This window comes from Archocentrus centrarchus, chromosome 10 (genome assembly GCF_007364275.1).
Source record: "Archocentrus centrarchus isolate MPI-CPG fArcCen1 chromosome 10, fArcCen1, whole genome shotgun sequence".
NCBI classification, from domain to species: domain Eukaryota; kingdom Metazoa; phylum Chordata; class Actinopteri; order Cichliformes; family Cichlidae; genus Archocentrus; species Archocentrus centrarchus.
In genome coordinates this window covers 15,224,242-15,249,159 of record NC_044355.1, presented here as the reverse complement: position 1 = coordinate 15,249,159, position 24,918 = coordinate 15,224,242, and the positions used below count along the sequence as shown (strand labels likewise).

The window sequence follows — 24,918 nt, the reverse complement described above, 5'->3', positions numbered from 1 at the left end:
GTTGATGTCAGGACTCTGTGTCAGGACTCTGTGCAGGCCAAGGCAAGTTCCCTACAGACCTAACTTGCACATCCATGTTTCTATGGACTTTGCTTTGTGCACTAGTGCGTAGTCATGTTGGAGCAGGAAGGCGCCATCCCCAAACAGTTGCCACAAAGTTGGGAGCATGAAATCATCCAAAATATCTGGTATGGTATGAAGAATAATTAAGAGTTCCTTTCACTGGAACTAAAGGGCTGATCTCAACTCCTGAAAAACAACCCCACACCATAATCCCCCCTCCAACAAACTTTACACTTGGCACGAAGCAGTCACACAAGTATTCTCCTGGCAAGTGCCAAACTCAGACTCATCAATACAATACAAAGATCTTTATTATCCCCTAAGGGCAATTGTTCCCACAGCCAGTAGTACAGTAATCTAAAAACAGTTATACCATGAAAACATAAAAACATAAAAACAAACATAAAAACAAACATTGAATCACAACAGATCATTTAAAAACCTAATTGCTGTTGGGACAAAAGATTCCTTCAATCTATTTGTCCTACAACCTCGTACCCGGTATCTGCGTCCAGAAGGAAGCAACTTGAACTCCTGGTGCAGTGGATGGTCTAAATCTGCTAGGATAAATCTTGCCTTTTTCACTGACCTCACCTTTTGTAGGTCAGTGAGGTCGCTTAGGGCTGTGCCAGCAATTTTTTCCGCACACCGTTACAACGCCTAGCAGTTTATTTCTATTCTTAACATTTAAAAAACCAAACCAGCAGATGAGATTAAAAGTGATAATCGACTCAATAAAACAAGAATAAAACATTTTCATAAAAGCTGAGTCCACATTAAAACCCATCCTCTGATGGGCCTTTTTACAAAGTGAGTCTACGTGGGCTTCAAAAGTCAGCCTGTTGTCAAGGATCGTTCCCAGATACTGCTCTAGAGTCCAGTGGCACCATGCTTTACACTGCATTGCACTTGGTGAAGTAAGTCCTGGATGCAGCTGCTTGGCTATGGAAGCCCATTCCATGAAGCTCTCCACGCACTGTCTCTGAATTAATCTGAAGACCACATGAAATTTGGAGGTCTGTAGCGATTGATTCTGCAGAAAGTTGGTAACCTCTGTGCAGGGGTGCACCTCGGCATCCACTGACCCCGTGCTGTGATTTAACTTGGCCTACCACTTCTCATTCCCAGTCACTTCCACTTTGTTATAATACTAGTTATAATTTCACTAACAGTTCACTGTGGAATATTTAGTAACAAGGAAATTTCATGACTGGACTTTCACAAATGATTGTAGAAACAGTTTGCATGCCTAGATGCTTGGTTTTATACACTGTGGCCACGGAAGTGATTGGAACACCTGAATTCAGTGATTTGGATGGATGAGTGAATACCTTGGGCAATATAGTATAGATTGCCCTTGACCAAAGCATGGACTAACAGCTGGATTTGGCCCCTGGGAACTGCTGCTTTAAAACACCAGAGTCAGTTAATAGGCGTTAGAAAGCACTTGAGAAATAAAAAACTTTCATTAGTCCTCTTGTGGCTTGAGAGAGAGGTGGACCAAACCTAATAAACTGCTTCAGTTTGGTTGAAAACAACTTCAAAAATGAAAAATTATGTGTCCTGGAGCTGGCTGCATATTAGAAGCTTTGAACTTGCTCAAAACATGTGGCCAATACAATATATGACAAAACAATCTGAAATGCATTTACAAAAGGTGAGCTCATCAGACCTCTTATGGTTATAGCATACATTAGCTGCTACCAGCATGCACCTCTAGCATGAGGTCAAGTTGTTCTGTGAGCAATGTAGTTGCCAGCTTTATCCCAAAGAAGGATGCAGGTTTGCATGGAACAAAAAAGACAAGACCTCTCATTATAGAAATTGGATCATTTCTTTAAAAACTTGTTAAATGTAAGTTTGATAATGTCAGAGGACTGTTGTGCTGAATCAGTGGAAGACAGATCTGATATCAATTCACACCTGCATGATTCACAACAGCCTTGGAGAACAGCATGGCTTCTCCAGTCATACTCATTCTGTTGGCAGTCCGAGTGGCAGTTATCGTGTTTTTGTGGGAAGTGAGGAGATTTCACATGGGGCAGAACAACTTGGGGAAACTCTCTGGCACCTGAAACAGACAGGGACACTCCCCCACACCTGCTGTGCCCCAAATTTAGAAAGAAAACTTGATGCAACTGAACAAAGTATGTGACATTAAGAATGTGTGTGTGCGTGCATGTGTATAAGTGTGTGTGTGCATGGTGACAGGTTCTTCCCTTGAATACTTGCATTTGCGTCATCAGTGATCACATCCTCAGCATCTCGCCAATTTAAAAACACAGACTTGCATAAATGAATGACAGAAATAGGACCGAGGGCGGGAGGAGTGGAAGATAAAAATAAGGCTGTCTGTTAATGAGGTGAATTGTTATGTGTATCAAGTGTGTGTGTGTTTTAAACAGGCCAAATATGTTCTCGAGACTGAGGATGCCTTTATGAACATAGATCAAACTGTGCCAGCTGAATTGTGTCGGTTCTCTGTAATTGGTGCAACAAGAGAAAAACATATAAAGGCCCCACATTGGCAGCCTTTATGAGTTGTTTTCCATCTGCAATGGGTGGCTAATTGTAAAACTGCATCACCTACACTGAGTTTATTGATGCTCAGTGTTGAGTAGCAGCACTAAACAAAACAAATTGTTCATGATTGGTGAACGCAGTCTCATAACAGTAATTTAGACATTACTGTTAATGGACATAATTTTTGAAGTGATGAAAAGTAGATTTACTCAAGTGCTGTACTACAATACAGTACTGAAGCTCTTGTGGTCCTATTATTGCTTATGATAACTCCATAGTAGGACTGATATTGGACAATGATGAAAAAGCCTAAAGGGAGGAGGTCAGGCATCTCACAGACTGCTCCTTTCACAGTAACCTGAACTTGAACACTGCAAAAATTAAGAAAATGATAGTGGACTTCAGGAAATTGAAGAGGACTGAGCATTCTGCCCTCTGCAAACATGGGGAGGAAGTTGAGAGCTTTAAGTTCCTTAGTGTTCACATCTTGGCTGACCTCACCTGGACCACAAACATCTCTCATTAGGTAGGGAAGCCCCAATAGAACCTTTAATTCCTTTGGAAGTTAAAACATGCTCTCCTCCATCGTCACCTGCTGATCAGGTATATTCTTCCCACTTCTCAAAATCCCTCCTCCCCTCCCTAAGATTGTCGTGTAAGAACTGGAAGTTCAGTTTTAAGCATGTTACCCTCATTTGTTGCACTGCATTTGCATTTTGCATTGTTATTCTGTATATACTACCTCACTGTGTTTATTTTTATTTCTATTTATTTTTGACATGTCCTGTTGTCTGTCTTTTGCTGTCGAAAGAGCTGGAGAGCCCCTCAACAGGTCCTCATTATATCATGAACAATGACAATAAAAATCTATTCTATTCTATTCTATTCTATTCTATTCTATTCTATTCTATTCTATTCTATAGATGTTCATATTAAACTTGGACAGGGTTTTAAATAATGAGGTCAAAACATTTAAAATTAATCTTTCTGAATCAAAAGGTCAGGTTTTAGTTTTAAATTCAGGGAGTTATATTGATTTTAAGTGTACACTGACCTATTGCATCCACGAATTTGCATTTGGTGATACAGCAGCCACATTTGAAGAGATTCAGCAATGAGGTAACTAACAAAGTGCAGGCTGGGTGTAAAGTTTTCAGTGAAGAGCACTAATAACTTTATATAGTTGTATTAACAACTGATGACGATAACTCTGTTTTCACAGAGAAAGGGGATCTGAGCCCACCCCCTGAATCTTTCCTGTCCCTTTTGGCTTTGTGTGATGTCACTGACAGCAGATAGCCTTAATATGGGCATCTTAGGCACACAGCTCTGGCAGTGAGCACAGCAGCCCCACCCACCTGCTGTTCAAATCTTTTGTTTGTGAGTGGCAGTCTGTAAAAAGAAAAGTTGGCTGACAGGAAAAAGACTTGAATTGAGGGGCTGCACAAAGACTGAGAATAAGGTAATTTAGGCTCATTTTGTGGTTTAAATCATGCTTACTGCAGTCCAAGAAGAAAAATATTAAGTTGGAAATAGGCATAATAGATCTCGTTTGATGTATATTTCACATGAATTTGATTACTTGATTATCTAAATTTTATTAATTTCCATAAAGTGCATGACACAGAATATAAACTAAAGGTCTGGAGGCCCTGCAAAAAGTAGCAAAAATGTTTAAGGAGTCTGGGCCAGCCACACAATCGGCCAAATGATCCAGAACTTCCCTGACTAAACGAATGGAATACGAAAACCAAACTAACAAAGAAAACTGTGAAAAAAATTACCAGGATCTCCCCAACCAAACCAAACCAAACCAAAATAAAAGCAACGCAAAGCAACATAAAGCAAAGCAAAACACACAAAAAACCCAAAAAACTAAAGGGATGAGCGGGACAAGACACAGTGGAACAGAAAAGAGACAAAAAAAATCTTTGGACAAATGAAACCAAGATTAATTTGTGCGAGAATGAATAAAAAAGAAAGCAGCTCATGAGAGAAACAGCTCATGATCCGGAGCGTGCCACATAATGGAGGTATTGTTATGGCATGGGCATGTATGGCTGTCAGTGGTCACTAGCGTTTATTGATGATGTGACTGCTGATAGAAGTAGCAGGATGAATTCTGAAGTGTACAGAGCTAAACTCTCTGCTCAGATTCAACTAATCTAGAACCAGTGCAGAACTGATTTCACAGCACTTCATAGTTAATGAAACTCCTTGAACTTCAGTCACATCTTTGTTTGATTTAAAATCCACTGTGAGGGTTGTACAGAGGGGAAATTACAAAAACTGTCATTGTCCAAAAACATATGGACATATTGCATGCCGCAGTTTGTGCCTTGTTCTAAGCATAATCATTTTATTATGTACATCAGGTTAAAACAAAAGGATTAATACAGGCTCATCAACAACTTCACACTGGCCTGCACATTATATTCAGCTATGGGTTATCGCCTTATGTCTTTGTGAAGCTGAATGAAAGCAAATTCCTTAGAAGACCTCAACAGAAGCTTTTAAATCACAGTAATATAAGTAAAAGTAATTTGACTTTTTTAGTCACCGTACCACCACCACTCTACCCCAGTTTTTTCACTGGTGTCTCGGGACATAGACGGCATGTTTGTGTGTGATAAAGTCGTGATTTTGACATGTTCAAATAAATTATAAATTAAAACATAGATGCAATGTCCACATGCTTTTAGTCATGAAGAGGGCCCTTTTCCCTCCCCTTATCAGTGACTAAAGCACACTACAGTTTAGATTTCTCTTATTTCGCGCCTCCAAGTTTTTCATTTAATTTGATTTCTGAGACATTGCTTTAATTGCACAACTACACAAAACATGAACTTTACACACTGACACTGAAACGAAATACCAAATGATTCATTGTCTCGTTAACTAAGTCTTGTCAAACCTTTACTGTCCCAAAAGACACCCACATTTTTGTCTGATTCATACATTTCTTTCAAGTTCACAGTGCATTTAAAGGCCAGGATTTGAAATGAGTTGGGCTAGCGGTCTTGACGAATTCAAATGACTTTTTGCAATACCTCATGGGGCAACTTATAACCCCACACATCTTTGATGGTAAGCTAAATCTCCCTGCCAAAAGCCCGAGAAATGCATGAACCCTGAAGTAAATAAGACAAACTTTGAGAGAGCAAATACACAAAAGCAAAATTTCTGGAGTTTTCTCCCTGATTTTCCACCCCCGTGGGCAGAGATCCACAATCTGTTCACACACAAGGTCTTCAGCAGTGTGTGTATGTTTGTATGTGTGAGTGGGGGCTATGGACAGACTCACCAACACTTTTTTTAGGATCAGGACAGATCCTTTGAACATGCTGTGTTTACACCAGTTCAAATGCCAGTGTTCCAATGATTCACTTTGACACAGCAGGAAAGTGAGAGAGTGTATCTGGGAAGATGTCTGGAGAGGTGTATGTGTGTGCATGTCCTTGCATATATTTATCCATTTTAATATTTTGTTCTTATTAAATGGGCCATAGCTGTGGCACCACACACACACACACACACACACACACACACACACACACACACACATAACATAAGGTTTAACGTGTGTAGGTCTAAGGTCAGCAACAATGTAAACACACACAGGCATAAACAGCATGAAAGGATCCAAAGTGTCAGCCTGGATATTCTATGATTATTGTGGAGGGGGCACCAAGAGCCACCCACATGCAGGTGGGCACACACACATACACACCTACGTGAAAATGGACACTTGTTGGTGAGCTGGCTGCCTCCCACAGTCACCCTGAGGCCAAGAATACCCTGTGTGCATTACATGTGCACACACACGCGACCTTATCTCTTCCACAGACCCCCGCTGAGGCTAATGCCTCCTTGTTGAGCTACCTCCCCCAGTCACTACACCGCAGCCAAGAAATCGTGTGATTCCAGACGGGCAGCCTTTATTGCCTGCGTTTTGCTCACAGATTGGAGTTACAAGTGACCTTCACGGAGCAGGTTTTGGTGAGTGTGTGTTCGCTTGGGAACAGATGCTACGCATCATGTTGGACCTGGCCTTGACCCGTGCCATGGAGGAAGGACTCACTTGTGAGTAAACCCAACCATCCCTGCCCTAACACAGTTAATTTCACATGCAAAAGACCTCCATGTCCCCTTCCATCCCACAAAACGCCCAAGCACGCTGCATCTCGCCTTTTCCAGCAAATCGTTTGTACTTCAGCCAAATTAGCTCAATGCTGTGACTTATGGGTCCTGTTCAGTCAAACAGGCACTCGGTGTCCTTGTGTAATTGTTACTGATAGTCATCGCAATCTTTATTCACTTGCACATGACAAAGAAAATTAGTCCACTGGGAGATTAATAATGTATTGCTTTCATAAATGTGACATTTAGAAAGAGGATGGGTGTGAATAAATGCGACCTGATGTGCAAGTGTTCTACTACTACAATTTGTCAGTGGTGTTATCTCTCCTCTTTACACAAATGTAACCAGTTCATATGCTGTGTTAGATCATTTCACTCCACCGCTGGGTTTCCCTTTCATGCTCATCTGCTGTTCTGAATTGTAGGCGTCTCTCGGCTTCTTTCCAATCTGGCCTACACTGAAGAAGAAAAATGATAACTTGCCTTCAACACCAGATGAGTTTTCCCACCTCCACCTCCCCTGTGAGTGCATGTGCCACGGTGCAACACACAAATACTTTTAATATGCAGTAGTCATGCATTAATTATTCTTACTTTCCCCCCAGTAATTCGTTTTCTTGCTGTCACCAGAAACCTCCATCCACCTCCATTCCACCTTCTTCCATTTCAAATATTCCTCCCACAGTGTACGCCGTCTTAAATGATGAACAAAGAAGTTAATGCAAATGCAGTAAATTAAATACTATTTGTATTAAAAGGCAGGTAAACTTAGAATACTTATGAAATCCTCAAAGAAATATAAACATTCACGAAAATGTAATCATTTTGGGTGTTGGTGCGTTTCATTATCACATGATAAGTAATAATTAATGAATAATTTTTTTGTCTTTTTTTTTTTTGACAGCCAGTGGAGCAGTACCGCCAAGAAGACAAGCCATTGCCTTTCTAGTCGCTTCCTCCGGTAACTCTTACTCCTCCTCCCGGGCTGACGTAGAGGATCCTCCGCTGCCCACGGTTGTGGGCGAAGACCGGCCACGGGGATAAAAAGCTAACCGGGACTCCAGCACATCACTGCCTGAAGCAGCAGTGATTCGGTCACCAGAGCTGAACCTCAGCAGAGATAGCAGCAAGCAGGCACTTCCACGCCGTGCAGGCTAACTCGCTTTCGGCTTTGGTTCGAGATGGAAACTCGTCGCACCGTGAGGGGCTCCCGCACCCGCAACTTTAAGGGTAAGTTCCTCGCCATTTTGCACCTGCAGATTCTACAAATGCATGTATGTGCTTATAACTGGCTTATAGCACATTTTAACTTACTTTTGCACACTTTCTAAGATTTCAACAAATATATTCAGGGAATATTGTCAAGTCAGTCTGGGTTTACGCAGCCTTTGTGTAGGTGGAAAAATAGTGTAGACGCTTTACGCGCAGTCAGTCTGACTGTTGCTTTAAATCATTTACTTCAATCAGCATCAGAATATCAAAATCTAACTTGTATATGTCTGGTACACACGGTGGGAATTAAAATAAAATGTGACATATAAAGGTGTCAGTGATGCGCATTCAGGGGTACATTTGCGCAAAATTTCGAAGTAAAAGCCATGAATTAAGTTTAAATCATATCTGATTTTAAAGATTTTGAGAGTACAAAAAGTTATCACCAACACGTAAGCCAAACCTTTTTCTCCGCGCTGCTGTGCAGTTCAGCAAGCCTGCTTATCCAGCGTCTCCATACTGTTTTACGCATGGAGAGATTTATGCATGACTTTTGCGCGCATGATTCGGAGCTTTATTCTTTATGTTACAAAGTCTTTGGGGTAAATATGATGTTAGAAATAGGCCTTATTTGACCCCAGAGTTCCAGTTGCAGCTGTCTCTCAGCGTGCAGCACGGTTAATAGTCCAACTTGTTAAGAGGTCAAGGGGTGAGACACTGGAAAATCTTGCGCACAACAGATGAATAGGAACCTCATTATTATTTAATGCATATACTTTTCCCGCCTTGCCCATTTTTGTGCTCCGTAATCCAAGCGTTGCCAAGAAGCTGCTTAATCATTCAAAAGAATTGATACTGATCCAGCTTTGGTTACTGGTTGGACGCAGGCCCTCTGTATAGACAACCGGAGACATCCTTTTGGTTTAATAAGCCTGAGAACTAGGAAACCGGGTTAATGTAACGGGAAGCACGTGTGTTTTTGTATCTGCTTCTTAAAGTTTTTTTTTTTGGTTGATTTTTTTGGAGAATTTTTGTCTTAACAGTTCAAGTCCACAGTTATGTAACTGTGTCACAACAGTCACTGATACCTATGTAAAGTGATAAGGTGGAAATGAATGGCTGATTGATTTTTGTAATGTAAGCTAGTGAATTATATATGAAACCCAAGGTTCTGGATCCATCAACAGGTCACGAGTGGGAGCACAGCAGTGTTAAAAAGAATCACTGACAAGAACAAAGGGGTTGGCAGACAGACAAAAAGGAAAAGAAAAGAAGCTGAAACCAATCTCTTTTTTTTTGTCGGTCACTCTTTCATACAGACAGTGTGCACATTTTTCCACATCACCACTTCTGCAGCTTTCTGATGCTAAGGTGGTCTTTTGCTTCTCTTTCCAGGTGGACTAACCCTGTGGCTGATTCTGTGGCTGGTGGTGGTGAAGCCGGGTGGGGTCACAGCATGCCCCAAGCTGTGTGTGTGTTACCCTACGCCCATGACGGTCAGCTGCCAGTCCCAGAACCTTACCATAGTACCAGCCGGTGTGCCCTACAACTCACAACGTGTTTTCCTGCAGAACAACCGCATCACAGAGCTTCGCGCAGACTCTTTTGGTTTTGAGACCCAAGTGAGCAATGTGCCAGCATTATTTGTAGATATTCCTTGCACCAATTTATTTTTCCTCTCTCATCCCATTATATTTTTTTCTTATCTCCTGTCCTGTTGAACTCCTCTGCAGGTGCTTTGGCTATATGGCAACAACATCACATGGATTGAGGCCGGAGCCTTCAGTAACCTCAGGATACTGGAAGAGCTTGATCTGGGCGACAATCCCGCGCTGCGGCACCTGGAAGGTGGAGCCTTCAGGGGCTTGGAGAAGCTGCAGAGCCTGCACATGCATCGCTGCAAGCTGGCCTCTCTCCCCCATGATCTCTTCCACAAGCTGTACAGCCTGCAATTTCTCTATCTCCAGGTAAAGACAACATACACACACATACTTAAAAGGTGAGCAGTAAATTCACAGGTAGATGCTGGATAGTAGTGCATAGGTATGCACTCAAAATTATTATTTTCACTTGTGTTGCAGAATTGATTTACAAATTTCAGTCACTTTAAAGCTGCCCAGGCTGCACACCCACATGCACACTGATGTGTTCATGCTGCACGTGTTGAAGCATTACTTATAAATAGGTCCACTGAGTTGCACACACCACAGGCATTAAGATACAAACAAAAATGAGAAGTAAATATCGAAAGATGCACAAAATGTATATTTGCAAAAGCAATTAGTACTACTGAACAGTGAAAAAACTCTGAAACCATCATATAATAAGGCAGTTTATTATAGGAACTAAATACACAGAATGATCAGTGTAAGCCAAGTGAGTAGCTGACAAATCTTTTATGCATATATGAGATTATGATATATAAAAGTAATAACAGTAAAGCAAAAAAGACCATGTGTCCACATATTTCCTGTCAACAACTGTAGCTGCAAGTCAGAAGAAATAACATCAAACCAAACTTAAAATTTAAATATAAAAGAAGACAAGGAAGGGTGACATTCTCACCACTTCTAGAAGGCAGGCAAATGAATACAGTTAGAGACAGAAAACCCTTCACATTCACCTTTGATCATCCTGGAGTTCTTTTATTTAATTTTTTTAAATAAGTTAAAAAATTTACTAAACTCATCTGTGTTTAGGAATCACTTTAGAACCAATACAGTAGAACCGAATAGTTTTATAGAGACTAAAAACATTCAATCATCACTACTTACTATAATTTTTTTTTTTTTTTTTTGGTTTCCTCATTTTTCAGGCAGGCATTTTATTGTATTGCACTGAAAATTAGCATGCAGAGATGCCATGTGCATTATTTTTGGCAGCTGTCAGCTTTTGGCAGCTGACAGTGAGAGCTCATCTGATCTTGAATTCAAACTCCGTTCCAAAAAGATAATAAATGCCTGCCAAGATGCCTTTCCAGGGAATGAAAGCGAACACATCCCACCTTCAGTGTGACTCAGACAATAAAGCTAGTTTCAGATAGGTCACTTCTCACGTGTACATACATAATAGCTTCCAAAGAGAGGGAGTGAGGTGAGGGATTTTATTTATTTTTTTTTTACTACTGATGATGACCATCGATTGAAAAAAGAAATACTGGATGTTCAGTGATTTCTTAAAGGCAGCTTTTGTGTCACAAATTTTGTGAGCTTCCAATCAATTCTAGATTGAAGCATTAAGAATCAGCTTTTATTGTATGACTTAAATCTTTTTCTTGAAGGCAAGCTTTAACAAAAACAGCCTCTTTAGGTTTCCTTGTAGACTGTATATATAAAAGATGGATGTAAACATTGTGATGTCATCTGTTGTTTTTTTCCTGTTTTGAAGCCTTGATTTCACCAGTCGTGCCGCCCGTATTTTTTCTGAGGGACACTGCATGTTCATACAATAGCAACTTAAAGCGTACCATGCTTTGTCATTTATTTCACTCTAAGTGGGATTGTAATTTATAATGTGAACATAATGGTTTATTCAGTAAAATATAAAACTACTGACTGAAATCATGAACTCATCATGAGAGTGTCTACTTAGCTGAGACTTCCTTTTTGAACCAGCAAAGGCACCCCCTGCTGATCACTAGAAGCAGTGCAGGTTTAATGCACTTATGCACTGGCTTCACATTTCAGGCTTGGATACTATGTCTAGCTTTTATATACAGTCTGTGGTTTTGCTATTTGGTTTTCCCAGCACTAAATCTTGCATTTTGACTTTGCTGCAGGAAAATCAACTCCATTTTCTGCATGATGATCTTTTCTCTGATCTGGTTAACCTCACCCATCTGTTCCTGCATGGGAACCGTATCCGCACCCTCTCTGAAAATATGTTCAGAGGCCTGGTCAACCTGGACCGCCTCCTTCTCCATGACAACCGCATCAGGCAGGTCAACCGTAGAGCTTTTCGTGACCTAGGCCGCCTGACCATCCTCTACCTGTTCAACAACTCCCTGGCTGAGCTACCAGGACAGACCATGAAAGATGTCCAAGGCATCCAGTTCCTCCGCCTCAATGGTAACCCCTGGTCCTGTGGCTGTGAGGCCCGCCCCCTCTGGGAGTGGTTCCGCAAGGCCCGCATCTCCTCATCTGACCTTGTGTGCACGTCCCCATCCACACGTCGTGGCCAGGACCTCCGATTCCTCCGGGAAATGGACTTTGCTCTCTGCCCTCTGCCTGACCCCGGCTCTCTGGCTGGAAGCACCACAACCACCTTTAGTACCAAGACCCGCTGGTGGTTCTCCAAGCACAAACCTGAATCCAAGTCCAAGTCCTTGTACCAGAAGAGTTCAGAAACAGTGAAGGCCTTCCCTTTCCCTGCGGTCAAGCCTCAGCTCCTTCCCAAAACCCCCACCGAAACCTTCCCCTCCAAGTATGAACTGTCGGCTGATGAGGCAGCCCTCCCTAAACTGGATCCAGAAGAATACTGGGCCAACTATGGCAATGAAGATTCCTCTCTCCGCTGTGTTGAGCTGGACTGTGCTCCAAGCTATGACGACCAAGCCTTCCCCTCATTCTCCTCCTTAGCCATCACCCCACGGCCGCTCCACCTCCTCTCCCTCACCATACTCGCATTCTCCCTCCATTTCCTTTTCAGCTGAACTCTTTTCGCCTCCCTACATGTTTCTTTCTCTGATTTTTCCCTCTCCTCTTTCTAATTCTGACAGTCCTTTCAGTTGCCTCCTTGACATGCAAGGGGTGCTACACTGAAGCAGGAGACAGGCAAGGCAGCGGGGAGCTGCTTAAAAGAGCCAGATCAGTTGAGTTGATGTAGAGCAGGACACACACACAATGGTGAAATAGCTGATTCTTAGTAGTAAAGGCATTGAAAAGGCAAGGATGACATCATGGAAACTGACTGATAGTGGCAACACAAAACTACCAAGTTAGCTGGTGGGGATTTCTTTTTTTCTATCACAGCTGTGAACAACGCAGGCGTTGTGACAGATATGCAGCTATTTTCTATAGTGCTCACCACTCAGTTGTCACTAACATTATACCACAGTAGTCTATTTAATTAATTATAATAATTTCATCAATCAATGGATTAATGAAAGATTATTTAGCACTACCAGAAAGTAGGACAAAGACGAGGATTAACAAGAGAGATGTGGGAGGAGAAAAGTAAAGCAGTTTAAGATGTTCACTTAAAGGAGTGACTCTCCTCCCTCATTCAGATTCAAAACCTTGTGTGATCCCAGAGATGCCAGCAAACCATCTGTACATACCACACGCTATCACTGTACATACGCCTACTGCACACTGTATTTTAGACTAGCTGACTTTGTACTTTGATTGTAGTAAACAGCCATTTGTGATGACAGGAGAGATGCTTAGACTGTAAATGGAAGGCAAACAAATTAAATATCCCCATCTTGATTTCCACTACTGTCATGTCATACCCTTTCCAAAAACTAAAAATTGTTCCAGATATACCAGACGTGTGTGTGTGTGTGTGTGTGTGTGTGTGTGTGTGTGTGTGTGTGTGTGTGTGTGTGTGTGTGTGTGTGTGTGTGTGTGTGTGTGTGTGTGTGTTTGCTTTTTGGCTTCTGTTTCATAATACTTAGACCTGATATTGTTTTTTATTATTCCATGCATAAGAATACGCTTTTTTTTCTGACCTGGAAAACTGAAAAAACTTTCATGCCCCCCCCCCCTTCCCCAGAAAGCTTTCATGACCAAGAACTGTATTTTAAAATTGCATGAAGACTGTGATATTGAAGCATTTACACTCTGAACCATCTCTTCTCATTATAAGCTGTACCCTTCTGACTCCAACATGTGTTTATGGAAATGTGTATGTGTGTTTACTCAATAATTTGTTCAAGACCAATCCAACCTTACTGTGACATACGGTCCATGTCGGTCCCACACGTTAACTCTGAAACCAAACCTCATGGCTGTCAGTTGCAGAGCAGAACATGAAAAATACTGTGACATTTGTTAGAGTCTGTATTTTTTGATGAAAAATAAAACTGTTATGGAAGTGCTTTGCTTTATTAAAAAATAAAGAAACAATTAAACAGAAGTGAGTGGGAGTTTCTTTGTTCTTGTCTTCACTCTAATTTCACTGTAAGTGCTCTCTAAGGATGCCGCAAAGAAACAAGAAATCAATAATGAATTTACACAAACATTAGAAACAGAAAAGCAGAGAGCAGAAACTTGGACTTATTTGGATAAATATGGTTTGAGTAGAAAAGCATAAAACAGAAAGCAGCATAAAGCAAACATTAAGTCAGGAATTGACAGCCTGATGAATAAAGGCTTTGCATGCAACGTTTCACCTGGTGAAATGAGGGGCTTATAAGGATGGACATCCTTGGACACTCAAAAGTGGGGACATTTATTTACAGGGGGGAGGAGATATTTATTATGTGTCTGAATGTGTGTAGTAGTGTGTGTTGCAGGCATCCAGCCTCTGCTATGTTAAGCCAGTCACTTTTCTCAACATGTGCAGAAGGCAGCTATATCAGGTCCCATTACATATACAGTGAGATGGATGAATAAGCTGCCGAGAGGTATGTGTGTGTGTGCGGGGGTTTGGAAGGAGGGGCTGAGGTATGATTCAGGGCAGAACAGGGAACACACCAGGGATGAAAATGCGATGATGTGTCCCGGAATCAGCACACCCCCTCAACAGATACTCTCACCATACTAATGATGATGATGATGATGATGCATCTGTTTGGTAGTGGAAGGATGCATGCACATACATACACAGCAACATGCACACACATAAACTGATGAGTTCAGAGAAGTTTAGTTGTGTGAGGTGCAACTTCACACATTGTGTTTGTCCTCCAAATAAATAATGATTCACATATTTCACAGGTCAGCTTGTTTGTATTTTCATATTAAAATATGCAATTGTTGCGTCTGTTTTAGTTCACATTCACTGGAGTGTCACAAAAATTTGTTTGAATAAAAGTTGCAGTTTTATACTATAATGAGTGCTTGTTTTTTTGGGGGGGGGGGGGTTTTTTTTTTTTGCAATTTCTCTGAGCGCTGCACCATGTGACCTTTGGGTGAATTTGCTGGGACATCCAATCCTGGGAAGATTGTCTGCTGCCTTGAATGTTTTTCCACTTGTGAATAATCTTTCTCACTTGAGAACTCACTGTACTTCAAGACTGGATATGGCCTTACAACCCTTCCCAGATTAACAGGCAGCAACAATTGCTTCTCAAAGTTCAAAGATCTGAAGATTTTTTTCCTCCTTGGCATTGCACCCTCCCTCCATGATATTCACACTAGCTGACTCCAAAGGAAAGCCAGATGTATTGCAGTGTGCCACACCCACCCCGGACATCACCTATTCCTCCTCCTGCCTTCTTGGAAGAGATTCAGATCAATCAAGTCCCAGACCAACAAATTTAAAAACAGTTTCTTCCCAATAACCGCAACAAAATTCTTCTAAAAAGTGTCTAACACACTCGTGAATGCTCCAGACCAGCACACTGTCAAAACTTCTGCTTTTATAGAGCTGGTCACACTTGCTGATGATCAGTTAATCAATTCATCAACTGAGTATCAGCACTTGGCTGCCTTGCTACTTACCCTCTTAATTCCAATGCAAGCAGTAAGGGTGTGCTTAGGTTTTTCACATAACTGCATTGTCCCCTGTGAAGGCTTTCATTTATTTTTGACATGATGCAGCCACCCCTGATGGTATTGTGAATGAAATGTGATAGTAATCATGGGTAATAAGCATACATATGCAAGTTTGATACATCAAAATATGGTTGTGTAGTCCAAATAAATAGTCTTTGAGTAACTGAGAGAAATACAAAAGGTGTTGCTACTGTCCACAGTTTCCTTTGGTTTAGTTTGGTTTAATCTTTTCTCTGCCAGATGAATAATTATTAACAGCTTTAACATGATGTTTCAGCACTACATGGCCTTCTAACTCCACAGGTGTGCTAATGCTGGCTCATTTCCATTAAACCTCCATTAAGCACTGAAAATGAACCGGTGTGGATGAAAGGAATCTCCTCTAAGTGGAATGAAAAGTCCAAATATCTGCTGTGGATTTTTTCTTGCTCTGAAGGAGAGTTAGATGAGAACACTGACACTACTCTGATATAGTTCTGTGAATTCAGCCACTCAGCTCAGCTCAAAGACTGAAAACATGGGGAGACATCAAGAATAATTCTGTTTAAAGTACCAAAAGTGACCTTCTTAAGATCACTAGAAAGGAAGTAGAACTATAAATGAGTACAAACACTATGTAAATGTGTGTTTTGAAGAGGGATATATGTCAGACACTTTTATGGACAGGCCCAGCCTCTTCCTGGAGTCTCCCTGTTGCCTGGCAACTACTCAGAGGCAAGAAAACCCAGTGAACTCAATAAAATAACAGCATCCAATTTTCCCATGCTTTTAATATGTATTTAAACAAATATCCATCCATCCATCCATCCATCCATCCTCTTCTGCTTATCCTGTTCAGGGTCGCGGGGGGGGGGGGGGGGGGGGGGGGGGGGGTGCTGGAGCCTATCCCAGCTGACACACGGTGAGAGGCAGGCTAATAAAATACTATTAACACTATTACAAATAATACTATTAAATTACTGAGCTTCACAGATGCTGGTAGGTGGATTTTGTTAGTGGGTCATTCCAGGAAAAATCAGTCAGTGCCTCCCACCTGACTTCTCAGAATCAGCATTGTTTTCCTACTTAAACTTTATAAAGCCATGCAAAAGTTTACTTTATGTCATATTTTCAAATTTACAGAGCTTCAAACTTTGGCACTTTTTAATCTTCATTTCTTTGCTTGTTTGCTTGCTTGTTTTTTTGTTTGTTTTCCTGGCATTTTTTAAATTTTCACCTGTGAATTATCAGAAAAGGGATTGGCCTGCAGCATTAACAGAATCAAAACTTGCTTCTTTTACTCTGTGAAACAGAAATTAAATTGGGGGAAATTTTAGACCCATTTATTTGTACGTTGAGGGCCTGTAACTTGAAAAATTTTAAAGTATGATGGTAAGATTTTTCATTGCTTGATTGTATATACTAAGGTTACTGTACAAAAAAAATCAACTGGTTCTTTTTAAGATTAGTTTTTTATGTAATAAATAAAAAATAATAGAATAAAATAAATACATCATTTATTTATTTATTGCTAATCTAATCTAATTAATTTCTGGTTGTCCATGTATTGTATTGTGTATGACTTAAATGTCTCATAATGAATTCATGAAAGCATCACCTTTCACATTTTATCATGCAGCATACAGTATTTATAAGAATTAAGTATGAGTGAAGTAATCATTATGTTGTATGAAAAAATGCAGACGACCCTGCTTTAATGAGTAAATGGTGAGTCATATACATTCACCAACTACTATTTTTATTTTAGATACACCTTTTCAACTGCTTGGTAATGCAAACATCTGACCAGCCAGTCACATGGTGGCAACTCACTGCATTTAGGCATGTAGACATGGAGACGACTTGATAAAGTTCAAACTGAGCATAAGAATGAGGATGAAAGATGATTTCACTGACTAAGAATGTGGCATAGTTGTTGGTGTCAGGCTGGTCTGAGTATTTCATAAACTGCTGATCTACTAGGACTTTCCCACAAGGATTTTCAGACCATTCTCTGTAAACTGCAGATATGGTCTGAAAAAGAGAAAATATCCAGTGAATATACATTCTCTAGTAGAAATTATCTCGTTGATGCCAGAGGTCAGAGGAGAATGGCCTGACTGCTTCAAGCTGATCGGAGAGCAACAGTAACAGAAATAGCGACTTGTTTGCAACGGCGCATCTCTGAAAAATATGCTGAACTGGTTTCTTGAACATGACAGTGAGTTCATTGTACTCAAATGGCCTTCACAGTAACAGGATCTCAGTCCAGTAGAGTACTTGTGCAATGTGGTGGACCAAGAAAGTCACACCATGAGTGTGCAAATGACAAATCTGCAGAAACTGTGTGATGGTATCACATCAGTGTGGACCAAAAAAAATCTCTGAGGAATGTTTCCAGCTCCTTGTTGAATACATGCCATTAGGAATTAAGACAGTTCTGAAGGTAAAAGGGGGCCCCACCCAGTACTAGGAAGGTGTACCTAATAAAATGGGAGGTGAGTGTAGACTGTTGAATAGTGATTTGGAAAATTTGCTCTCTGTTTAGCTTCACACATCAGACAGTGATATAATACTTCTGATGAGTCTCAGCAAGAGAGCAAAGAACCATTTTTTTTTAAACTTGTGCATTCATCTGTGTTTTTTACTACTTTTCATTGTTTACTATCACAAATATTTATGCATTTGTCTTCATTGCTCAAAGGATCTATGCCTGTACAATATTTCCACATGCAGCCGTGTAGTCAGAGAACATTTCACAGTATGACTATGACAAAACTACTTTAGAATCAGTTTTGTGCTTTGGTTATGTAAAAAGGCTTTTACTGTGGGTCACAGTATTTTAGATGAGATGAGATGACAGTATTATGTGACTTCTCTCAGCTTTTCCTGTAGAAGATAACCACCTGCAAAAAAACTTTCATTGTGACCAATATGATTACCCTTCCCATATTTCCGAGTCCCTATTTCATGCCACAACTGTAGGCGGTTGCCCTTCATGCCTGAAAGCGGCTGCCTGGGTGGTCATGGGACATATTTAGCATTTTTCCGGTGCAGGAACACAACCAGGCCATTAGCAGCAAGAATTTCTCTGGTCGTCATACTTTGATAATGTGTGCCCACTCATTCTCCCCCAACTCTCTGTCTTACTTCAGCTGCCTCTGCTTTTATTCCTCTCTTTTGTGTGTTTGCATCCTTTTAATTTGCTGTCACTCAGTCTTCGTCTGAAACCCATCACTCCAGCACTTCTCTCTCCCTCGCAGAGTTTCCGCCACGTGGCTGTCTACGCTTGTCTTGGACAAGCCTGCGTGTTGGCCCGCATGAGTTGGCGTGTTAGTTTGTTCGTTTTGTCGTCGTGTTTGCTGACGTTCACCTTCGCACGTGGTATCTGTAGAGGACTCACACCCTGACGTCAAAGCAGGCAGGAAGGAAATGAAAAGTATGGGGGAAGAATTTCAGGAGGATGGAACAGATTCATTTCCTCCCACTGTGTGCTGAATATTTACACTGAAAAAGAATTCAGTAGGATAGTTAAGAGTGCAGGGCTGCAGTCAACAGGAAAGAGAACCTATCACATCCATAATTGATGAACATCATTTGCAGTGCTGTTACACCAGCAAGCTTCCATTAGCCAGCACGTGAAAACCTGAGCCTGCAGGCTGACGTAGCCTTGCTCCTGAACAGAAAAGCAAGACTGACTGAATAAATAATATTAAGTGGAAACAAGGAAAGAGATAGTATGCCTATGAATTCACATACTAAGCATTAATGTTCCCATTGCTTGTGGGAGTTTCACTAGATGAAGCACTGCCAAATAGAAGGGAATCAATTGGGAAACCTCCAAAACAATTACTAAATATGAAAAAAGGAGCGCTTTAGGAGAAATTGATAGCTTACATCTTCTTTTAACTTTTGCAGTTCTTTGTATAAGTCCTTTAGAAGTAGTTTATATTTAAAAAAAAACAAACAAACAAAAAAAAAGAACATTGTTAAAGGTCTAATACATCCTTGTGATAAAATACTTCATATTTTATCCATCATCTTCCTTGAATTCCCTTGAATTCAGGGGTATGGGATGGCTGGAGCCATTCCCAGCTGCCATTGGTAAGAAGAGAGGTACACTCTGGACAGGCTGCAAGTCTATCACAGGGCTACATAGAGGCAACTAACCATTCACACCTATGGCCAGATTAGAATCACCAATTAAATTAACCTGATGCAGAGTATCTAGAGAAAGCCCATACAGACACAAGAAGAATGTGCAAACTCCACGCAGAAAGGCCCAGACTGGATTCAAACCAATGTCCGCTGTGCCACCCTATATTAGCTTCTTATAAACTTAGAATGTAAAGTTTCTATTGTTTATTTATTTATTTATTTTTGGCAGACCAGTCAGAACTTGAGCATGACTTAGTCTTGTGACTAAAATTATTACAAGCATAATTTAAAGCAGGGATGACAAACTCATTTTACACTGTGCCACTTTGATCTTAAGCAGGCTGGACCAGTGAAACTGCCATTTCTGTCAATGTAAAGAAGTTTAACAGCACATTAATATCTCAGTCTCGATGCATATCTTAATATTAGAAAAAGAAGCACAATTTTAACAGTATGTTTCAGTTTTTCTACATGATAAAGAAATGCTTCTATAGTAAATGAAAAAAATCTGCCAGCACAACTCTTTGGGTTTAAATTGTAAGAAAGAAATGTGTAAAGTTGCAGAAAAAGCTCTGGTAGCTCATCAAAGACTTTTTTCTTAATTCACAGAAAATGTCCATTTTCTCATACCATGGACCCACTGTTTAAAAAAAACAAAAGAAAAACCCTGAAATTTCTATAGTAGATAGTAAAAAAACAAACAAACAAAAAATGGAACTTTTGTGTTATTTAATTGTTTATCTATTACTTAATAATCTATTACTTTCTTGTGATGTGAATGGCCATGGGGTAGATCTTTATCACTATTAAAAGCTGTAAAACCTATGAAAATAACAGTTAAAGCCCAAAATTTATGCCCTTCTTCACATTTTCCAAAAATGTCCAGTGGGCCAGATTGGAGTCTTTGGTGGGTGGATTCTAGCCCCCTGGCCTTATGTTTGGCACCCCTGGTCTAGAGTTTTCATTAAAATCCCTATCCTTCCCCTTGATAACTCGTTTAGTTTTAGAGGAGCTGGAGTCTGTTCTAGCTGTCATCGGGTGAGGAGAGGGGTGCACCTGGACCTTATTCATTACAGGGTTAGCACAGAGAGACAACCAGTCAAGCTCACATTCACATCAGAATCAGAATCAGAATCAGAATCAGAATCAGAATCAGAATCAGAATCAGAATCAGTATCAGGAGGCTTTATTGCCATATGGGTGAACAGGTTCACAACATTAGGAAAGTATGTCTGTGTAGATTCTCAGTCATCCAGGTCATAGTAGTCTCTGGAGCTTGAAAAAGGCGACTGGACTTCTTTTTGTTTCTTGAAGACGTTTCACCTCTCATCCGAAAGGCTTCTTCAGTTCTCAACCAAATGGTGGAGAGACCCAGGTATTTAAACCCCTGTGGGCATAGTCCCCTGGAGGTGGTTATGACCCTCTATTGATCATGTGCGTGAACACAGGACCCTACAACACCGTGCGGAAAGTGTTCCCTCTAAGGCAGAAGGGAAGCATAAGGAACACACACACATTAAGAAAGCCCTCAAAACATGCGGTTACCCCAACTGGGCCTTCATCAAATCAGCTAAGATGCACAGGAATGAAGGCCAAACACAAACTACAGAGAATAGGAAGGACAAGAGGAACAACATTGTCATCCCATATGTGTCGGGCTTGTCAGAGAAACTCAGAAGAATTTTCTCCAAGCATGACATCTCAGTATACTTCAAACCAAGTCACACCCTAAGACAAAAACTGGTTCATCCCAAGGACAAACCCGCCAAACACAAGATCAGCGATGTAGTGTATGCTGTTCAGTGCAGTGAAGAGTGCTCGGACCTCTACATTGGTGAAACCAAACAGCCTCTTCACAAACGAATGGCACAACATAGAAGAGCCACCTCGACAGGACAAGATTCAGCAGTACATCTGCATCTGAAGGAAAAAGGGCACTCTTTTGAGGATGCCAATGTTCACATTTTGGACAGGGAAAACAGATGGTTTGAAAGAGGAGTGAAAGAAGCCATCTATGTCCACTGTGAACAACCATCATTGAACAGAGGAGGTGGATTACGTCACCAACTTTCCCCCGCTTACAGTGCTGTCCTGAGCTCCCTTCCCAGACGTCTCAACCCCCATTCACACCTTTGTTCCAGTGACCTCAATAGGCCACAGGAAACAATGGAGCGGAGTCCTAAATTGGTTTCAACTGAAACCACTGATTAAATATGACCCACGCCCCCTTCACACCTGGGCACATGTGTTCACGCACATGATCAATAGAGGGTCATAACCACCTCCAGGGGACTACGCCCACAGGGGTTTAAATACCTGGGTCTCTCCACCATTTGGTTGAGAACTGAAGAAGCCTTTCGGATGAGAGGTGAAATGTCTTCAAGAAACAAAAAGAAGTCCAGTCGCCTTTTTCAAGCTCCAGAGACAACATTAGGAAAGTACTTCGTGCTTGCATAAAAACAAAGAAGTATAAAAACTATAACACAATATTACAGAATATACAGTACAGAGATTAGAGAGATAAGTATAAAAACTATAACACCATATTACAAAACTATAACTATAACACAATATTATAAAATATACAGTACAGAGATTAACTACGATAAGTCATAATTATTTAGTGCAAAGCAGAAACCAGGTGAATGCTAAAGTGACATAATAAAGTGACTGTGAAGATAATAGAATGTAAACTATAGTCCGGTAATATGTACATGACAGTGCAGTCATCAGTGCAAACAGACAGGTGCATAAACATGGGGTCATCAGCGTTTGTGGCGGGTGGTGGTAACAGTCTTAGGGTTATTGTTCATGAGTCCAACAACAGAGAGGAAGAAACTGTTCTTATGGCGGGAGGTTCTGGTCCGAATGGACCGTAGCCTATGCCTGAGGGGAGAGGGTCAAAAGGTCTGTGCCCACGGTGAGAGTGGTCGGCTGTGATCCGATCTGCACGCCCCAGTGTCCTGGAGGTGTACAGGTCCTGGAGAGATGGGAGGTTGCAGCCAATCACCTGCCCAGCAGAGTGCACAATGCGCTGTAGTCTCTGTTTGTCCCTAGTGGTGGCTTCAGCGTACCACACAGTGATGGAGGAGGTAAGGACGGACTCAAACCCACACAGACACAGTGAGAACATGCAAACCCCACACAAAAAGGCCCCAGGAGCTATTTGCTGCACCCTTCCTGTTGTTTCTTTGTGTAATGTTTGATTCCCTCTGTCAGGTTTTCTGTGTTAGGTCTGCGTGGGTGTGTGTTATGTTTGGTCACTTCCTGTTTTATTTTGATAGTCTTGTATTCCCTGTGTCTCCTCTGTGTAACAGTGGTGAGCTGTCATCCCACCTGTTGTTACTCCCCTCATTAGCCCTTGTGTATTTATTGCAGTGATCAGGTGTGTTGGATTGGGGACACATCTAAAATCTGCAGGACACTGGGCCATGAGGCCTGGATTTGAGAATCACTGATTTATTGTCTGCTCTTGTCTTTGTCGGGTCCTAAGTCATTGTACATTTAGGTTAACATCCATGCTGTGTGTTTTCCTTGTGTTGTTCCTTTCTGTTTATTTTCAATAAAAGTTAAGTACAAATCAGCTCTCGCCTCACATCCTGCTTTGAGGTCCTCTCTGCCCCACCTGCCGCACCCAGCCTTGACATTTTGAGTGAAACTGCTTCTGTCATGTTTGAAGAAAAGAAACAATGGAGAATTCCTGTGTGCCTTTTTAATACATACAAAACATAACATGAAGATCCTCTCAATATCAAGCAAAACTGGGTCCTAGAGGATGAAAGATGCTATAACTGTAAGTAAAAACCTGTGTGCTAAGACAAGTGACAATCCATCTGTGACATCTGATTATTTGGTAATATCTTAGGCTACTCAAACTTGTTGGGTGATTATCAAATGGTGCTTTGACTTTGAACCAGCTATTAAGTTTATTTAACTCACATTTTAAATGAATCAGAAATATTTATAAATTGAAAGCACCTTGCAATGTTTGTGGTTTGCAGTATAAAGAGAAAAACACTTTGCAATACACTAGCTGAGGAGGCCTTAAAGTCATATTATGCGAGATATTATGCAGCCTTAAATAAGACTGTAATTTATGAATGAAGTGTCAGCCTTCTGGCATTGCTAATCTCCTCTGTTTGTGTGTTCATGCACAGAAATATCCATGAACATGCATGAGAATTTATGAGATGTGAAGGCTCGCTGCCCTGTGCATCCGGCCTTGAGTCACTTAGAAGTAAAAGAGGAGAGCAGGGTGACGACAGGGCACATCTGTCTGATGGGCTGTCCACTCCTTATAAGATTTACGCAGACAGCTAAAAATATACTGCGACAGGCTGCATAGACAGCCTGCTGGAAGCCAAAGAAACACTAGAGATTTAATGTCTCTCTTTTTTTTTTTTTTTGCCTGGTCTGATTCAGACAGAGTGAAAGATGTCATCGTGTGGCAAAGACAACAAGAGTAAAACTCAAGAAGTGTGAGTCTTGAGTTCATTGTTAACCAGAGAACAAAAGAACAGTGATTAAATGAGCAGTTGTTGTGAGTCAGTCACACTGCCTCCCACCGGGAGCCTGCACAGCCCATGTTTTTTGGCACAGACGCAACTTGTGACGTCCTTTTGACAGTTGCTTTATGTGCCCAAAAATATGACTGCCAAATCCACTGTGAGAGACACTGCTATTCCGGTAACACCATATTTGCTCCTGACTTTGGAGTACGCAAACACATCCTTCTGGTGCTCTGCAGGGTTTTTCTCTCACTTTTTTCTTGTTTGTTTTGAGTGCCACCTCTCAGCCATCCCGCACGAGTCCACACTCGGGAATCGTGCAAATTATTAGAAAATATGGGCGACCAACTCTTGGGATTTGGACTCATCTGTCCCCCTGTTTACAGAGGATAAGAGGCAGAGCTTTGTACAGAAGAGTCAGAAGAGCAGATTTAACAAAAACTTTACAGGTTTTAACAGGATGGAATGACGCACATATCAGCCTAAAAACTCTGCCAGCTCTGGTTCCAACATTTTATCTATGGCTCAGATATTACAATCCATCTGTCACATCTGACTGATTATTCTTAGATTATCTTAGATTAATCAAACTTGTTTGGTGATTATCAAATGGTGCATTTATTTATTTAAATATGTTCATTGCATGCAACAATTTGAAAAGCCTTGATTCAATT

The 24,918-nt window shown here is 41.0% G+C and overlaps 1 protein-coding gene across 1 annotated transcript; it reads left to right on the top strand.

Annotated features, from left to right (window-relative positions):
• The first annotated feature begins 7,818 nt into the window (after positions 1-7,818).
• rtn4rl2b (reticulon 4 receptor-like 2b) lies at positions 7,819-13,440 on the top strand. The gene is made up of 4 exons (XM_030739687.1): positions 7,819-7,956; positions 9,334-9,560; positions 9,672-9,905; positions 11,717-13,440. The coding sequence occupies exons 1-4, from the start codon at positions 7,908-7,910 to the stop codon at positions 12,587-12,589; spliced, it is 1,383 nt and encodes a 460-aa protein (XP_030595547.1). The 5' UTR covers positions 7,819-7,907; the 3' UTR covers positions 12,590-13,440.
• The last annotated feature ends 11,478 nt before the right edge of the window (positions 13,441-24,918 follow it).